This window comes from Sander vitreus, chromosome 5 (genome assembly GCF_031162955.1).
Source record: "Sander vitreus isolate 19-12246 chromosome 5, sanVit1, whole genome shotgun sequence".
In the NCBI taxonomy this organism is placed as follows: Eukaryota; Metazoa; Chordata; class Actinopteri; order Perciformes; family Percidae; genus Sander; species Sander vitreus.
The window spans coordinates 5,247,329-5,261,207 of NC_135859.1; the positions used below are offsets into that span (position 1 = coordinate 5,247,329).

General features: G+C 40.0%; 1 protein-coding gene across 2 annotated transcripts; it reads right to left on the reverse strand.

Moving 5' to 3' along the window:
• Positions 1–1,507: 1,507 nt before the first annotated feature.
• Positions 1,508–13,652, reverse strand: asb6 (ankyrin repeat and SOCS box containing 6). Of its 2 annotated transcripts, none has more exons than XM_078250163.1 (7): positions 13,576–13,652; positions 13,032–13,182; positions 9,824–10,005; positions 6,804–6,910; positions 6,579–6,687; positions 6,398–6,484; positions 1,508–3,242 (listed from the first exon to the last, which is right to left on the reverse strand). In XM_078250163.1, exons 2-7 carry the CDS (start codon positions 13,139–13,141, stop codon positions 2,521–2,523), a joined length of 1,317 nt encoding a protein of 438 aa, XP_078106289.1. In that variant the 5' UTR covers positions 13,142–13,182; positions 13,576–13,652; the 3' UTR covers positions 1,508–2,520. The 2 variants fall into 2 exon arrangements, with proteins under 2 accessions (XP_078106289.1, XP_078106288.1); XM_078250162.1 differs by having other exon boundaries at positions 13,549–13,636.
• Between the last annotated feature and the right edge of the window lie 227 nt (positions 13,653–13,879).

Consider the following 13,879-nt stretch of genomic DNA (forward strand, 5'->3'; position numbering starts at 1 on the left):
TGGAAGACAAGGAGATGCACATTCTGAAAAGGCCTATAGACCACTATGTCTTTCAGCTGGTGACATGGTGGTTAATGAAAAGGTTAGGACCAGACTAGGAACTCAGCCAACAAGCACCAACATGAACAACAAAAACAGCACTATTTCAATAATTCCAGTGAATTTCAAAGAAAAGCAGTTATTGTCCATAATGCATGTAATGAAAATGTTTTCTCTCCAGGTTGTATGATCATGGCTGCATTGCAGTAGTTCACATGTATCTCTCTAAAGAGCCAAGTACCTCTTGCTTTTATGAATTGAAAATGTCCTTTTACTGCATTTTTACTTTTCTAAAGCTTTCACTGTCTGTACTGCTGAAGATGATGATGGTTTCAGGGACTGGTTAAGACCAAGAATTAGGAATGAAAGATAACAAGTACTTGGTTGATGGAAAATAGATTATTTAAATGAATGATAACTTATTGAGAGAAAAGAATTTCAAATAAAGAGGGTAACATATCACACGTTATATAAGGGTTTCATGAAGATCAATTTCGGAATTATTGTGTGTATATTTTAATGATTATAAAACATTTAAGTGTTATTAGAGTCAACTTAAGCCTTGAGCTATTTGCTGCCCTTCAAACCAAACCCCATTCAAATCTTAGTCATAGATATCAGGTTATGTTATTGGCATCTTATTTTGGAATGACTTCTCTGCATGACAAGATGATAGCAAATAAAAAGAACTACAACACCAGCTGAAACACTAGCAGAAGCTCGAAGCAATGGCTGAAAGATACAATGGGTTGCAGTGAAAGAAAAGGCATTGAGAGAATGAGCAGGTGTGGTGGGAAAGACCCATGGGCTTCAGGGAGAGAATAGATCAATAACTAATTTCAGTACCGAGCTTCACTCGCACTGTTTTCCAATAAATGCTGCTTTAGCCCTCCCCCCACTAGCTCTATTCTATCACCTTCTACAAGCAGGGATTGGACTCTATGGAAGAAGGCTGGTTTCTTGCCAGCGTTGTGATTGTTGGTTGGGTGGATTATGCTCCTACAGCTAGTGTATTGTATAAATGTAATCCAACATTGCCATTTCAATGTCCTCCACGAGTGCTCCCACAGCCACTCCACATATACCATCTCTGTAACTTTTTTTCCTTTTTCTTCACAGCCTCCTGCAACCCCCTCCCTCCCTCCCTCCCTCCCTCCCTCCCTCTCTCTCTCTGATTCGACCAGGGCCAGTGTTGAGGTTTTGTCAAAAGATTCAGACAGACAGGAGAGTGAAGCGTGTGTCATGCAGGGCTGCTGCTGCTGCTGCTGAGGCTCTTCTCCTCAGAGGCTGTGACCTAGATAACCAAGAGGAGCTGGAGCGCTCGCAAGCCTTGGAGCCACTCCAGCTCCAGCAATGTCAGGAAGGGGTTAGTTGTGTAACACAATGTCCTATTTAGTTTGCACGTCACACACACACACACATGGACCCAAACACATATGTACACCATGGTATTCCTGTACCACCGTAGTATGTTTCTTTTAGGCACTGTTTGTTTATTACCAGAGACTGGATGTGCAGGGTTTTGTACATGTGACTGAGCAACGGAAAAAAAAAGGAGGAAAGGGGCCCAAAATTCATTTGAATTTAAACATTAGCATTGAGAATGCTTGGTAAAACTTTTCACGCCAGCAGCCACTGCAGCTACATTATGTCACAGTAAAACCATGTCAAAACATCTACACGCTATCTGTCGTGTTGTAGCATTATATTCCTGCTTCTTCATTCGAGCATTCACTTAACTGATGTTTGGGGGTATGAACACAACCATGACGCACATACTGTATATAGACACAATTATTCCATGATAAACAGGTAGCCAGTGTGTTTGAGAGTCACATTCAGCGCTGCACTGCAATTAACTGGTTAGTTACAAGCTGTAACATGTTAACAAACTAAACAAAATAATGTCAAACTGGTATTTCTGGATAGAAAAGGCTATAAGGACACCCTAGGTGGAGACACATGACATCTTTTATTGGTCCACATTCATGTCCGAGCGAGAAGATGCACAAATTCTACAATACACCACCATCATGTTGAGGAGATGAAATATAGATGGAGCCTACTGCGCTGGAACAACTTTAATAGGCTGCACTGTGAATAACTAAATCTTTGACCCTGACATCTGAGCTGCTTTTGAGCAAGAGCCACATTGCCATCTGGTGGATTTTATGTTGTATTGCAGCTTCCTTTACACATTGCTATGGCACACGACTGTACAGCATTTTAATCATAACAGTAAAAACTTAGCTACAACTCACAGGCTAATTTGTACAGACAAAACTTTATCTTAAAAGTAAACATTCACACATTTGTCTTTAAATTTGGCACGGGCAGCAACAATAAAAATTAAACAATGCCACAATGGCTCGTTTTAGGTTCATTTTTGTACAACTGCTCAGACATTTTATACAAATTATTACAGGCCTTTTATTTAGATTTAGAAAGCACAAGAACTATACTTAGACTAGCTTATATACGTCAGCGCTGGTTATGTTGGGGCTTGAAGCAGTCCCAGCCAGGCTTGGGAGTATATGTGTGCTCAGGAAGAATAAAGTCTTTCAGTCTGTCTGGTAATGGCAAGGCTTTGACTTTGTCTTCCAGGGGCCAAGGCTGTAAGTGGTTCCTTATGAATGCCCTACAAAGGCATCGCAGAGCAGGAGGGTTCCCTTCGTGCTCTACTACGTGGTCGTGCAGGTCTACCAGAGCCTGAGCATAAGGGTGAGGGTCCCGACCGGGCACGGGGAGCTCCAGCCTGAGAGGCAGATGCGGTGCGGGGTCGTCTACCCTCGCTAAGTCAAGCAACACCTCAGCCTGCTCCAGCAGGTCCGAGGCGTGACTTTGATCAGAGCACTGCTGCAGGGCTGTTTGCAGCCGCTGGAAAAGGAGGCTGTAAAATGACCAACAGGAGTCGCCGTGGTAGGAGCAAACCAAAGACGCTCCGCTCTGGATTAGGAGCACAGCCAGAGGGAAGAGCAGGTCAAAATGCTCCAGGCTCGTCTGTGTCAGGGAGGGCTCGCCATCCTCATTCAGACAGCAGCTGGGGTCCACACCGTGAGCCAACAGTAGCTGCGTGGCTTTCAAGCAGAAGTTACCGATCTCAGCAGCGTCCTCCGTAGTGGCCTCCAGAGCCTCCTTAACCAGAAACACCAACGAGGACTCAACTGTTTCACCGTCTACAGTAGCAGCATTAACGTCAGCACCTGTAGTGAAGAAAGAATCACTCTTGGTTTTTGATCAAATCTGAAACTGTTAACTACTGTTACACGTGCCTTACGCCGTGCTTCCACTGTATGGTGCGGCTCTACTCGACTCACATTTCTTGGTACCAGTACTTTTCTCTTTCCATGATCCACGGATAGTACCCCCTCAGTGTAGGTAGGATTCTCAGCTGCTCGCCATAGCGACGCCGCGTAAAACTGCCATGACATCATCTTCAACGTGACACTCGCTGACTACTTTCAGGGTCAACCAAACAGAAAAAACCCTTGGTCAATTGCTCGGCGTAGTTTTGCCGGCTGCCATTCTTTAAAATGTAGGGATGAGAGATTAACAAAAATGCAGTCGCTATTCGCAGTAGATTTAAAAATCACAGGTTTGTGCAGGATGTCCCGCGTCGCGCTAGTCACGGTTCTCTCTGACCAATCAGTGGTCTGCAATGTTTTAGTCTATATGCTTGACGTTCCACTTCCGGGATTGCTCCGGTGCCGCAGGAAATTCCGCCGGATGCATGTATGTCCATTTCCTTCCGCTTTCTTTGTGTTGGAATTCTAAACTCCGGTGGATTTATTTCTGAGGACTATGGTTAACTGCTCCTCAGATCTCTGCAGGGTAAATTGAGACAGCTAGCTAGACTATCTGTCCAATCTGAGATTTCTCTCTATTCACGACTATTTTACAGCGGCTCCGTGCGGAGCTTAGCGCCGTCCATGACGATTGTTATTGGTTTAAAGTAGGGCTGTCAATCGATTAAAAAATGTAATCTAATTACATACTCTGTGATTAATTAATCGAAATTAATCGCATACATAATTAATGGTGTCTGAACCGATACTTTTTAAGAAAGTAAAAAAAGAAAAGAAAAGAAAGGGTACTAAACAACAGTTAAAGAACGGCTTGTTTATTGCTAAGGCCATATGGTCCAAATTAAATGGTTTAATAATAATGTATAACAATAACTTATTTCACTAGTAAATTGCTGTTGAACGACAAAAACAACCACCAGATGGGAAAAGGACATTTACAATAACTTCAAATGCACCACGAGGCTGTAGTTTACCAGTTTCATTGAACACACCGTCTGTGTTGTTTTTCCGATGGCAGCTGCAGATTGTTACACCCCAGTGTTGAATCCTCTACAGTGAAATACAGACACACTTTACACCGTTTAGCGTTAGCTGTCAGCATTTTAACTGTTTTTAATCCAGCTACTAGCTAGCGGTAGGCTAACGTTAGCTGCTGTCGAGTATAGTGTTAACTAGCGTCACGTGCAGCAGTGTTTGTGTTGCCTGTATCGTCTGTTTCAGCGCAGACATATCAGTGGCACCAGATTTCGGTAGCCAGGGTTGGCAGGAAGAAGATTTTTACAAGTAAATGTTCCAATTAATGATCCAGGCAGCACATTCTCGTCTCCCTCGTTCATTTCACAGTCGAATGGTGGTTAGAACGGCTCCGGGTCAAACGTCAATATGGAATGGATTAATCTGCGTTATTTTTTTTTTTACGCGAAATTGCAGTACGAAATTAACGCGTTATTTTGACAGCCCTAGTTTAAAGAAATGCCAATAAACCAGAGCACATTTTTCTCCCACCAATGCTGTGTGGAGTAGCCAGACCCTCCTCTGCTCCGCAGCGTGTGGATGGTCTGGCAAATAGAGACTAGGCAATGTTTTAACTCCACCTGCTAGTATCAGCTCTGCTCGCTTGGAACCTTTACTACGGTGATACCACAAAGTCCCAGGTGCTATCCACAACTTTTGCTAATGGAAAACCCCATAAAAGAGTGAGTCGGGTAGAATCAAGTCGAGACATACCATGCAGTGGAAAAGTGGCATTAGTGGCATTGTAATAATGAGGCAATTTATCAATAGACAAGATCAATCGATGACTCGTTTGACAACTGAGTAATTGTAGGTTTTGTACTTTATGAAACTAACAAAACTGAGCATTTACTGGTGGTTAGAGCTTCAAAATGAGCCCTAATATGAGTCAAGCTCTAAAAACTCTAGAACCTACATGTCCCATAATGCAACTCGATAGCATCTTTCATTATACCTCTTTAACTGCTAAATGCCCACATCTTTAAACCCCACAACCCCGGTTAGTAATGCAGGCTTTCTGTTATAAATTTAAAGTCTAAGTCAAGCCGAGATACCCCTGATGACATCACTATGACCTCATCAGGGATTTTTTTTTTTTCAAACTTGACAAAGTTGCTTCTGTGGCTCATACAGAGCCACAGAAGTAAACCAGATGTCACAGGTTAATTAGTACTCTAATTCAACTACACATGTTATGTGATCATGTCCTGTCAACCATCAGGAGGCAGGAAGCTAGTATCCCAATCTGTCTCTCAGATTGTTCCATACTCATTACTGACCTTCTTAAATTAGCATACCCATGAAATGTTTTAATACATTCTTATTTCAAATAAAAAAAATATTTTACCTCTCTGACAGACGACGGTACACATACTCACCTTTTTTCGTTAAATACCGATATCTTCCATTGGTTTTCTGATATTACTGACAGACGGATGCATGTGTATGACGAACTGGTTTTTTGTGGCTGTTGTGAACCTGCTTTGCTGTTATGTTATGTTTGGGATGGTTACAGCCAAGAGACTTATCCTCAAGAACTGGACATCGGTCTCTGCACCTTTCCTCAAAACAGTGGTTGAAGGAAATGTTTTCTTTTGAGAGAACTCACAATGGGTGGCTTTTTTGTTGTGGGGTACACTGGTTGTAAATACTTTAAAAAGACAAGACCATGAACCAAAGTCTAAACCTGTAGTTGTACTGTACAACTCTGGGGTTCTATACTATGAAGATATAAAAGACATAATTTCGGTCCTAAACAGCCTGCAGTTAAAAATCTTGTCAGTCAGTGGCTTCATGGCCGGATCACAGGATTGGTTCTGCTCCCTTTTCACATGCGTTAAAAATTGCATGTGCTTATTTTAGCCTGACAACCACTGACAGTTTACTTTGATCTCAAAATGCATACAGGTGGGCAGGTATGCATAACAACACAAGTTTCTGAATGTAGTGGTTTGACTGTGATGCTGTTGGAGAGGGTATTTGAATAACCAAAAGTGGACAAGAAGGCAAAGTGAAGATGAGGGGTGTTCAGTCAGTACCTCTCTGAAGTAGAAGCTGGATGTTCTCCGTGTTGTGCACAGTGAGTCCGTCGCTGCTTGCCAAGGCATGGAGCAAAGGTGTTTTTCCTTTGGAGACGAGACCAAAGCGATCAGTTTTCGGAACGAACGGACGAGTGACAGAATTAACATTTTTGAATTAGGCCGGGGAATGTAAATTTACCACGTTTGTCCCTTGCATTCACATCAGCACCCAGGTCCAGCAGGGTGAGCAGGCAGGGGAGCCTCTCTGACTCCTCACTGGCAAGATCCAAAGGACTGCTCTCATGGATCTACCAAGTAACATTAGAACAACACATTACAACACATAGTTACATTAAATGCTAAGAAAACAGAGGGGATACCATGAGAAGAGAGGGCATGAATCCAAGTTGGACAGTTGCCTCACCCTGTCTCTCTTTTCAACGTCTGCTGCGTGTTCGACCAGCAGCCTCACCATGTTGGGCCTGTTCCTCAAAACTGCGATATGTAGAGGATTGTAGTAAGACACTGGGTCTGGAGAGTAGAAACAAATATTCATATTAAACCATTTTTTTTTAAAGATTATTACTTTTGGCTTTTATTTGTATAGGACAGCATAGGCTTGAAAGGGGAAAGAGAGGGGGAATGACATGCAGCAAAGGGCCGCAGGTCGGAGTCGAACCCGCTGCGTCGAGGAGTACTCTATATATGGGAGCCCGCTCTACCAGGTGAGCTAACCAGGTGCCCGATACTACATTAAAAGAAAATGTAGTATCTTAAAATGCTATAGTGGCAAACCACATTCATGTTTGAAGGGATATTGTTGAAGTACGTCTTCTGTATTTGCTTGTGTTTTATACATTTACCAAATGCTACAAATGGAGCATTTATGTTGATAAAGTGGTTAAAGTTTGCAAGTGTTTTCACAAGCTGTTGTGTGTTAGGCTCTCTCGCCTCCATTAGCTGGCAGCAATCCAGTATAAAAGCAGATAATACATCTTAGTTAATTCTCAGTTTTACATGTAACAGAACGGCACCCGTACCATTTCTGAGTGGCACAGTTACCGATTGTTACTTACGCGTGTCTATATATTACCGACAAATTCTCTTTTACGTCTACATTATAATCAGGGTCCACTATGCTGTATACTATATAAACCCTTGCTTCAGCACAGTCAGTGCCTGTAAGAAAGCTGGCACAAGCTATTCTTAAACATGCAATGGATGACAAATACTTGAAAAAGAATAAAGAAGCTTGGTGTGTTGGAGAATTTGTCAGTGTTAACTTGCTGGAAAGAGACGTTCGAGAAATATAAAAGATGAATGAAGCAGCCTCTGCCAGGATCCTCTAATTATGTCCCTGGGGAAAGACATTTTTACTGCCACCAGAGGTCTCCCACAGCAGGGTCTGACTGAGCCCTGGCAGGTTTCTTCACAGCTGCAAAGACATGCCACACTTTCCACTGCAATTTGCTAAAGGGTGACTTATTCTCTTAAGTGTATGTGGACGACGACTTGCCCAATTTACAATATGCAGTTACTTGTGTACTAAGTGAAAATGGCAAGTCCACTTACACTACCGGTCAAAAGTTTGGGGTCAATTAGAAATTTCCATTCCACTCCATTACAGACAGAATACCAGCTGAGATCAGTTGCATTGTTTTTTTTAAATCAGGGCAGCAGTTTTCAGATTACATTATGTGCTTACGTAATTGCAAAAGGGCTCTCGACTGTTGTAGACAGAAGAGGCTGAAGAAATGCTTGAAATCCATGCTTTTTGGTCTAAACGTCATACCCAAATTAAAAGTGGTACAGCTCCCATATACTTTGACACTCTGGGGTGTGCCTGGTATCATTGGAAAGGTGATTGATGTGGGTGTGTTTCTGTATTTGAAAAAGTGTTGTATTTTGTATATTTTTTGGCTTTTTTCTTTGCACTTTTTAAATGGAAATAAAAAAAACGCTCAGACATATCTGTAGAAAAAAAAAATCATATAAAATCAATTTGTGAGTCTTTTGGCTTCTGAATCTTTTCTGTGGTAAGCTGAGACGTGTGGCTAATGCCCTGTGTTGTCTGTCACCTGTCAGATGTGTTTACAGCAGTGTATTTTAATCATTTTACAGATGTATGACGTGGACGGAAATAAAAACATACCCGCAAACTCAGAAGAGCTGAAAAAGGTGACACATCATTCCCCCCATATATATATATATATATATATATATATATATTTCAAAATGGAGCATCTTGTTCAATTGTATTTGCCTGTTCAAAAATATAAAACAATAAAAAGTTGATCTACAGGACCTTTAGAACGGCTTGTGTATTGCTAAGGCCACAGGGTCAAAATTAAATGATTTATTAAAAATGGAATAACAATAACTTATAACAATAACTTATTTCACCAGTAAATTCCTGTTAAACAACAAAAACAACCACTGGATGGGAAATGGGTATTTTACAACAACTTTGAATGCAGCACGAGGCTGGCAAGGCAAATTTCAAGTGAACGCAACATCTGTGTTGCTTTTCAGACAACGGCAGCTACAGACTGTTGGAATCCTCTCCAGTGAAATACAGACACACTTTTACTTCTACTGTCAGGTGTAGTGTTGACTAGCGTCCCGTGCGGCGATGTTTCAGTTCCCTCTATCGTCCGTTTTCGGAGCATCAGAGAGAAGCGCAGGCATTTAAGTGGCACCTAAATAAGCCACCGAAATCCGCGTTGCTATTCGGTCCGGTAGAGAACGGTCGTTAAGGCACCGGTGCCATATTTTAGCACCGGGTCTCGGACGCATTACAAAACATATTACAGGTTAGGGTTTGTGTGACCACATAAAACCATTTCTAGTGATAGTACTGCACTTAAGAGGACTAAATAGTATTTTAGTTTAAAATAATCAACACTGATTGCTCACATGGGCATACAACTGAATTTATAAACAAGCACTTGTAGACTCAAGCCATTTTCTCATATGAACTTTGGACAATGTCCGACCAATCAGGTCCGGACATTGTCTGTAGTTTCCTTTTCACACAACACAGGAGATTGTCTGTTTCAGGCGTGCTCTCACTTGAAATACACTATTTGGTTTAGGCGAGGGGTGGCTCCTTGGTAGAGCGTGCAGGAGGCAGGACTTGACACAATTACACCGCGGTCACGTAGCCGATGCCGTAGTAATTTGGTCATAAACAACGGAGTATCTCGCCGTTTCTTGAAATTGTCTGACGATTTGAGGTTTTGCAGTGCAAGTGTGAAAGGGACTTCAGAGTAACAGAACATGTGGTGCACTGTAGGACAAGTGGTGTTGAGTGCAATTGCCAGAGTAAGCCCATATTATGATGTTTGGTTCTCTAGCTGGCTACTCCTATTTTAGGTGCTTTGTTATTTTACTTAACGTGTGTACGATATATATTTCACAGCCAACTCGCATATTAGTCCTCACCTTCAAAGTTTAGATCAGCTCCATAGCGTAGAAGAATTTCAGCGGCATACACCAGTCCCCGCTCTGCCACCTTAAACAGAGCATAGCTGATGCCTTCCACAAACACTTCTGACTGGGACTCCCGCTCCAGAAGCTCTGCGAGGGAGCCACAAAGACCAGACTCATCCTCAGGACTTTGGACTCTGGACACAGGAGGGGGAAGTAGCACGGCTTCAGTCCAATTGTATGAAATGCCACCAGTGTTTTCTATCAAATGCATTCTGCAGCGGTTATAGAATAGATCTTTATTGTCATTGTTTCAACAACGTAACAAAATGTTCAGAAAGCACTGATAGGCCTACACAAGCTGAAATAGCTTCAAAAAGTGTAACAGTGTTTATTATATTACAAAAATATAGGCAAAAGCTTCAAAGGAACAAGGGTTCAGCACGTAAACAGCTTGTTTGTCAGGAACATTTCCAGTAGCGCAGGCTTAAATTCTACAAATCCAAACATTCAAGCTAAGACATGAAGAATGATATATAAACAAATCAAAGAAACACCACTAATTATGTAGGCCTACTTGTTTTCTTCATAATCAAAATTAAAATGTAAACTGTACACATGAACACTTTAAAGTAAAGTTAAATGACCACGGTTTTCAGTGTTAAAACGGTAATTGTTATCGTCAACATTTTTTATCACGGTTACATCCCTAGTTATTGCACTTCCAAGTCTTTATAGAGGAAGGAGGTGGAGAGAGGGGTTTGTGCTTTCGACTGCCTGAGGGAAAAAGCTGTTCTTTAGTCTGTTGGTTCTGGATCTGGCACTTTATGCTTTATGCTACACACAACTGAACATTGAAACAGAACTACATTTTCCAGTTATGAATCTGAAATGAGGAAACGTTAGTTTGTCACTAGAGCCCGACCGATAAAGGATTTTTAAGGCCGATACCGATACAAATATTTGATGATTTAAAAATCCCATATTCCGAGATATATATATATAAAAAAGAACCCAGAAATGCAGAAAAAACTGATTTCCTTAACATTAGTTATTTGTAGTTATTTATGAGTCCTTACTAAAATAATATGATAATGCAGTTTAAAAATAATAGTTTGTTTTATTGTCTCAACAGAACAGAGGAACATCAAAATATATTAAAGTTCTAATAAATAAAATGTATAAAAATACAAACTTAAGATATGAAACTTAAAGTCCTTTGAACAAAAAGACAATAACAACAACAAAAAATCAGTGTGTTGCCAAAAGGAACGTTGTAGAGCGCCCTCTGGTGGACAAACTATGCAACGCCAAAACTCACAACATGGTTGAAGGGGCTTTCACCGTTTTTATTACAAATTTTAATATTCAATTATAAGAATCATTTGTCATTATAAATGATTCTGATGAATGATTATAAAATATTATATAAATTATAAAAAAATATATCTATATATTTTTTTGTTTATTAAAAAAATCTAATTAAATGAAATATTTAAATTGTATTAAATAAAATAAATAAAAATAATAATAATAATAATAATAATAATATATATTTTTTTATTTATTTACTTTTTAAATCGGCCATTATAAATGTCGATACCGATAGTTTGAAAAATGCCTAATATCGGACGAGCTCTATTTCTCCACTCCACTCTAAACAATTAGTTAGAAACTGTTTCTTTCAACTGAGGAATATTTCCAAATTAAGAACTTTTGTGACTAAAGGTGAGTTGGAGATGATCATTCATGCTTTCATTTCCTCTCGTTTAGATTACTGCAACAGTCTTTTTACCTGTTTGAGTAAGAAGGAGCTTTACCGTCTCCAGGCTGTTCAGAACTCGGCTGCAAAGGCTTTTAACTCACATTAACAAAAGAGCACACATCACGCCTGTTTTAGCAGCACTTCACTGGTTACCAGTCCAGTATAGAATTCAATTTAAAATCCTGGTCATTACTTTTAGAGCCCTGCATGGTCAAGTTCCTATCTACATATCTGACTTGATTCAGCTTCACACTCCCACCCGGAGTCTGAGGTCATTAGGTCAGAGGCTATTAGTGTTTCCTCGCACTCGTTTTAAAACTAGAGGGGACCGATCTTTCTAGGCAGTGGCTCCTAGGCTGTGGAATGCTTTGCCTCCCTTTCTGCATTGTGTGAATTCTGTTGACTCTTTTAAAAAGCAACTGAAGACTCTGCTCTTCAAGCAGGCTTTAAGTTAGTCGAGGGTTTCTTATGGTTGTTTGTTATGTTTTCTATTTGTATTTAATTTTCTTGTATTTTAATTTGTTATTGTTCTTTTTTTTCTGTGAAATGTGCTATATAAATAAACTTTACTTACTTACAAAAATGCTTACTAAAGCAGTGTTGCTATGTAATTAAGTACAAATACTTTGTCACTGTACTTAAGTAGAATTTTCATGTAGCTGTACTTTACTTTGTTATTTATACTTCTGGAAATGTTTACTTTTACTCAACTAAATTTACATAGACTGCAAGTTAATGCACACTCCATTGCAGTTGGTGACGTAATGACTATTTGTTGCCAAGCACCAAAAACCATAGGCCAAAACTAAAAAAGAAGAGGAGAAAGCATAACAGCTGATAATGTCATGGAAGCATCTGCTGCATGCTCTGCCGCCAAACAGCTGTAACAGACGATGGCCACCCCCAACGACAGTGGTAAAAGGGGTGGTGATAAAGATAACGTTACAAAACTGTGGCTGTATTTGCAAGATATGTTTTCGTATGTTGGAGTGAAAGATACTTCCTCACAAATACATGAAAAATGTCTGGTTGTTGATGTCAGACTTTGGATTTAAAGTTTAAAAAAAAAAAAAAGTGTGGAAACACTAAATAGTATGCTTTAATATAAGTAAGACACAATAAAGTTAATAATCAAGTTTTTTTTTTACTTTTACATCTAATAATTAAATTTAATATAATTACTTTGAATACTTAAGTACAGTAAATATCCGATAATATAAGACTTTTACTTAATATATGCTAAAGGTGACTTTAACTTCTACCAGTCATTTTCTGGTAAGATACTTGTGCTTTTAAGTATTGCTTTCAAGTACTTCATACAAGACTGTACTAAAGTGATGCTTTCGAGTACTTTATACAAGACTGTACTTAGTGATACAATGGTAAAAAACATAACGTTACTGGAATTAAATTCTGCACACAACAACCTAAATAAGTAATCAAATAATACTGCGTTACCTGTCCTCGTGACTACAGTCCCCTTCCTCCAGTCCAACAACACACATGACATTATCTACCAGCGGCTGATACTCGTATACGATCCTACGAAACCCATGGAGGAAAGGCATGGCTCCTGCGCTATTCACAACTGTCGTAGCTAAGTCAATACCTAAAACACAAATGTACAAGAGAAAACAGGTCATATCAGGGGCTTGGCTTTAAATGTGGTTTGCAATAGAGGTGACACTTAACGCTAAACTTGCTATTGTAACGTTAGACGCTTTGCAACTCATTGAATATTAATTTGTCATTTCTGCTCACACGACGAAATTGGACTTTATTGTCGTTAGTTACCCGTTACATTTGGCTTAGCCAGCTAGCTACATTAGCTAACTTAACGTTCCGACTTAACGTTAATTGTTCTAAGAAAATTGTATAGCTAACGTTAGCTTACTTAGCGGACAATGTAAGCTTGCACTGGTGGCTAAATGTATCACTCATTTAATTGCAAAGTTACTAATTAAAGTGGAATTACCTAGGTAAAGTTAGCTAAGAAACTCACTCGGATACACACACACACACACAAGTCGTTTCCCTTCAAAACAGGACGCTTCCCGCACGCCCACATCAGTCCGACTGTGTTTTCATTCCCCTTTAAACCCCAAGAGAGTGACGAAGGTTCCTTTTTACGCTCTGTGCTTGAACAATGGCTAACATTTCCTGCACTAACGTTGTACAGTATTTTTCGGTTTACAACCTAAAAAGAGAATGCGACTATGGTTGTTACACAATCACTGTACTCCAAGCTTTACAAAACATATCAACCAGTGCTAATGTATTTCCTTTCTGTCTGATGCTTTAGAGAG

Bases quoted from the DNA above. Each gene is read 5' to 3' on its own strand.
- asb6 (XM_078250163.1), bottom strand. From the start codon at position 13,141: ATGCCTTTCCTCCATGGGTTTCGTAGGATCGTATACGAGTATCAGCCG. The intron at 10,006-13,031 runs GTAACGCAGTAT...TCCTGTGTCCAG, and splicing joins GACTGTAGTCACGAGGACAG to AGTCCAAAGTCCTGAGGATG. The intron at 6,485-6,578 runs GTAAATTTACAT...TCGTCTCCAAAG, and splicing joins GAATGCAAGGGACAAACGTG to GAAAAACACCTTTGCTCCAT.